Below are 3,821 nucleotides of genomic sequence, written 5' to 3'. Positions count from 1 at the left end.
TAGGATTTATTTAATTAACCTAGAGCACAATGCTGGGCAATGGTTACTCCATCCTAAACCTCCAAGCCCACATAGTTTCCTACCATTTTGATTCACCCATTATACTTGCTTTAGTCATATCTTAGGTCTGGTTCATTTCTCCACGTGGTTCTAAGACCTCTCCTGCAGATTCTCTCTCCTCTCTTTCCACAGGCTTCCTTCTCTTTCCCTCTCTTGACCAGGATGTCCCACCCTATATTCTCCATTGTCAGCATTGCGGCTGGTTGTTTTAATTGACAATACAGAGAACAAATGGTGTCATGTTTACACAGCCTTGAGACAGGTGATGTTTAGAATAAGCATCACAATGCAATGTCCAGATTGAAACCAGATAGTGGGGTGGAGAAATCAGCATTTGAATGAACAAGGGTAAATTGTATACATTTCAAAAGGACATTATAGCAACAATTATCTTTGAGAAATATTTGACATTTCTTGTATAATTTTGTATTAAACAGGAGACTCTTCAGCCTCAGTTGTCCAATGATAGGAGTTATGGTGCCAATGGAAAGAAATGTGAGTGTAGAGATTATTTTTGCCCTCTTGGGCTTCACAGACTACCCTGAGCTTCAGATTCCCCTTTTTCTTATCTTTCTCTTCTTGTATGTTGTCACTGTGGTGGGAAACCTTGGGATGATAGTGCTCATCAATATGGAACCCAAGTTCCATACTTCCATGTATTTCTCCCTTAGCCACCTTTCCTTTGTTGACTTCTGCTACTCAACCATCATCACACCCACGCTGCTTGAGAACTTGGTCCTGGCTGATAAAACTATCCTCTATTTCAGCTGCATGTTACAGTACTTCCTGTCCTGTGTGGCAGAGTCCTACTTGCTAGCAGTTACGGCCTATGGTCGCTTCGTGGCCATCTGTAATCCGTTGCTGTATACTGTGGCCATGTCACCGAAGCTATGCATCCTTCTAGTGACTGGGTCATATGTCTGGGGCTCATTTGCCACCTTGATCCTCCTCTGCCAAGCTCTTCAGTTAAAGTTTTCAAGATTTAATGTGATCAACCACTTTTTCTGTGAATACACTGCCCTCATTGCTGTCTCTAGTTCTGATATACACATCCCCAGCCTACTGCTCTTTTGTTTTGCAACCTTCAATGAAGTGAGCACACTACTGATCATTCTCACTGCTTATGTGTTCATTTTTTTGACTGTATTAAAAATCAAGTCTGCTAGTGGACGTCGCAAAGCCTTCTCTACCTGTGCTCCCACCTGACTGCCATCACCATATTTCATGGAACCATACTTTCCCTGTACTGTATACCTAACTCCAAAAGCTCTCGGCAGGTGGTCAAAGTGGCCTCTGTCTTTTACACAGTTTCCAACCCCATGCTGAACACTCTGATCTACAGCCTGAGAAACAAGGACGTGGAGGAGGCTTTTCAGAAAGTACTGGGCACAAAGGTCCCACTTCAGTGAACCATCTGGAGGTGTGTTCAATACAACTATACAATTAGAACAACGCTGGCTCCAGCTTCTGTGGTACGTATTTTCATGGATTCTACAGTTGTTATGATGCACAGATTGATAAATTCAACTCAGAAGATGATGTCAAAGATGTTTACTATTTGGAGGAAGTACAAAATTAGGTACACGATATTTATTTGAAACCTATAATGGTGACAATGATGATGAAGATAAATAATTATAAGACACCATAAAACATTAGAAAGCACAGTAAGCTATATTATATGAAGAACATAGTTTCTGAAAGAATGATGTTAACTAATGCAGAAAACTTGGCTGGTTTTGTTGTACATACCACAGTGAGCTTCTGGCTGTAAAGTTCATTGAAATGCTGTCATTATTAATAGAGGCTTGCTATTAAACCACGTTATTAAAACACAAGGTAGTATTTTTACATCATATATTCATGCTTTGGCTCCTACAAGTAGTATATAAAGAATATTGAACTCTATAGTCACCTTTTGTTGAGAGGCTGGCATCAAAATGAGAAATACATATCTTTGGTTAAAAAAAAAAAAAGAAAACACCTAATGGTGAAGAATTGGTTGATATGACTTAAAATAAAGATTAACTCTATAAATTGAGTATCTACTTACTTTTATATAAAGCGGTTATTAGACACTGACTGTTAGGGAACACAGACATTAATGACATGTTTCCAAATGAAAACATGTGAATCATTTTATTATTTCTAGTTAGCACTTGGATGTTAATGGGCAAAAAGTTTCATTCCCATAATAATTGGGTATCAAAATATCTAGAAGAATCATTTATATTAACTCATTCAAATAAAAATAAAAATATCCTGAAACATTGAATACCATATTTTAATATTTATATTTCATTGTTTGTATGAGTATTTGAATAAACCTAAATATCTGGTGTTAACATTCCATAATTAAAATAAATTTGAATAATGAGGCAATGCTATAGAAGTTAATACAAATTATAAAGTAGGTGCATTCTTAAATAAGTAAGGACAAGATTTAGAAGACAGATTATAATATACAAATGTGTCAAATAGTAAAAATTATCATTGAAAAAAATTAGGAATAAAATTTTATTAAATACATTAGTTTAATAAATAATTATATGCTAGGGTTTACAGAATATAAGCAAAGAGTTAGGTCTTTTTTATTAAATTTTTATTTTTTAATATTAATTACAGTTTATTTACTTTGTATCCCAGCTGTAGCCTCCTCCTTCATTCCCTCCCAATCTTACTCTCCCTCCTTCATCTTTTCCATGCCCCTCTCTAAGTCCACTGATAGGGGAGGTTCTCCTCCCCTTCCATCTGACCCTAGCTTATCAGGTCTCATCAAGACTGGCTGCAATGTCCTCCTCTGTGGCCTAGCAAGGCTACTCTTCCCTGGGAGGGGAGGAGAGGTCAAAGAGCCAGTCACTGAGTTCATGTCAGAGACAGTCCCTGTTCCCCTTACTAAAATATTTTAAGCACAAATAATTTACTCTACACCTGATTTAAGAATTTTCTTAAAAATGGCTCCAAGAATAAGTTTAAATAAAAAAATATAAATTAATATCTCTACTCTCAATATGTTCTATAAATGATCAATATTTTCTTCTGAAACAGAACTCAAGGTTTTTGGGCAAGTGATTAAAGATTAAAGATGATTCTTGGGTAATGTAATTCTCAACAGATAGTGACATAATACCAAAGAGAAGAAAGTGGTTATTTAAATGGCTTTATTTAGTTTTCAGATAGAAATTTCTACAAAATGAATATCCATTATAGCTGATTTAATATAATGTGTTCAATCCTATTTGATAGTAATATATTATATTAGCATATGAACAATAAACCTTTGGTTACTACTAAATGCTTCTGTATGCTGATCATAGTTGTGAAAATAAAGAACAAATATTTAACTTTCCCCTTTGTAACTGGCCTTAAGATCTCATCACAGTATGAGAAGAGGAATGTCCGAAGCAGTGATTGAAAACATTAGAACCAAACTAGAAAAGTAAGAGTTGAAAATATTAATTTAAAATAATGAATTGTCACAATAATTTCTATGTATGTTGAAATCAACTGATAACACCTTGATTACAGATTTGAAAATAAAATAATCATGATTGACTGTACTTGAATCAACAGATCAGAGTGGATCTTAAAATATGTTCCCTGTACCTCCAGTGGGCTATGACAGGTAGAGCCAGTTGTGAGGAACTCTTGCCAAACAGAAATTTAAAAATTAAATATATTTATAAATATTTATTTCGCTATTTATTTTAAATGAGTTTTTAAAGGATGAAACCAATATCAATTAAAACAGGATGACAGAT

The 3,821-nt window shown here is 35.1% G+C and overlaps 1 protein-coding gene across 1 annotated transcript; it reads left to right on the top strand.

Annotated features, from left to right (window-relative positions):
* Positions 1-534: 534 nt before the first annotated feature.
* LOC110544393 (olfactory receptor 5D14-like) lies at positions 535-1,469 on the top strand. The gene is given in 2 exon segments (XM_021630397.2): positions 535-1,252; positions 1,255-1,469. Coding segments are annotated over 2 exon segments (933 nt in total).
* The last annotated feature ends 2,352 nt before the right edge of the window (positions 1,470-3,821 follow it).

This window comes from Meriones unguiculatus, chromosome 7, assembly GCF_030254825.1.
Source record: "Meriones unguiculatus strain TT.TT164.6M chromosome 7, Bangor_MerUng_6.1, whole genome shotgun sequence".
NCBI lineage: Eukaryota > Metazoa > Chordata > Mammalia > Rodentia > Muridae > Meriones > Meriones unguiculatus.
Note: the sequence above shows the minus strand (reverse complement) of the source record. Positions and strands in the feature narration are given on the sequence as shown.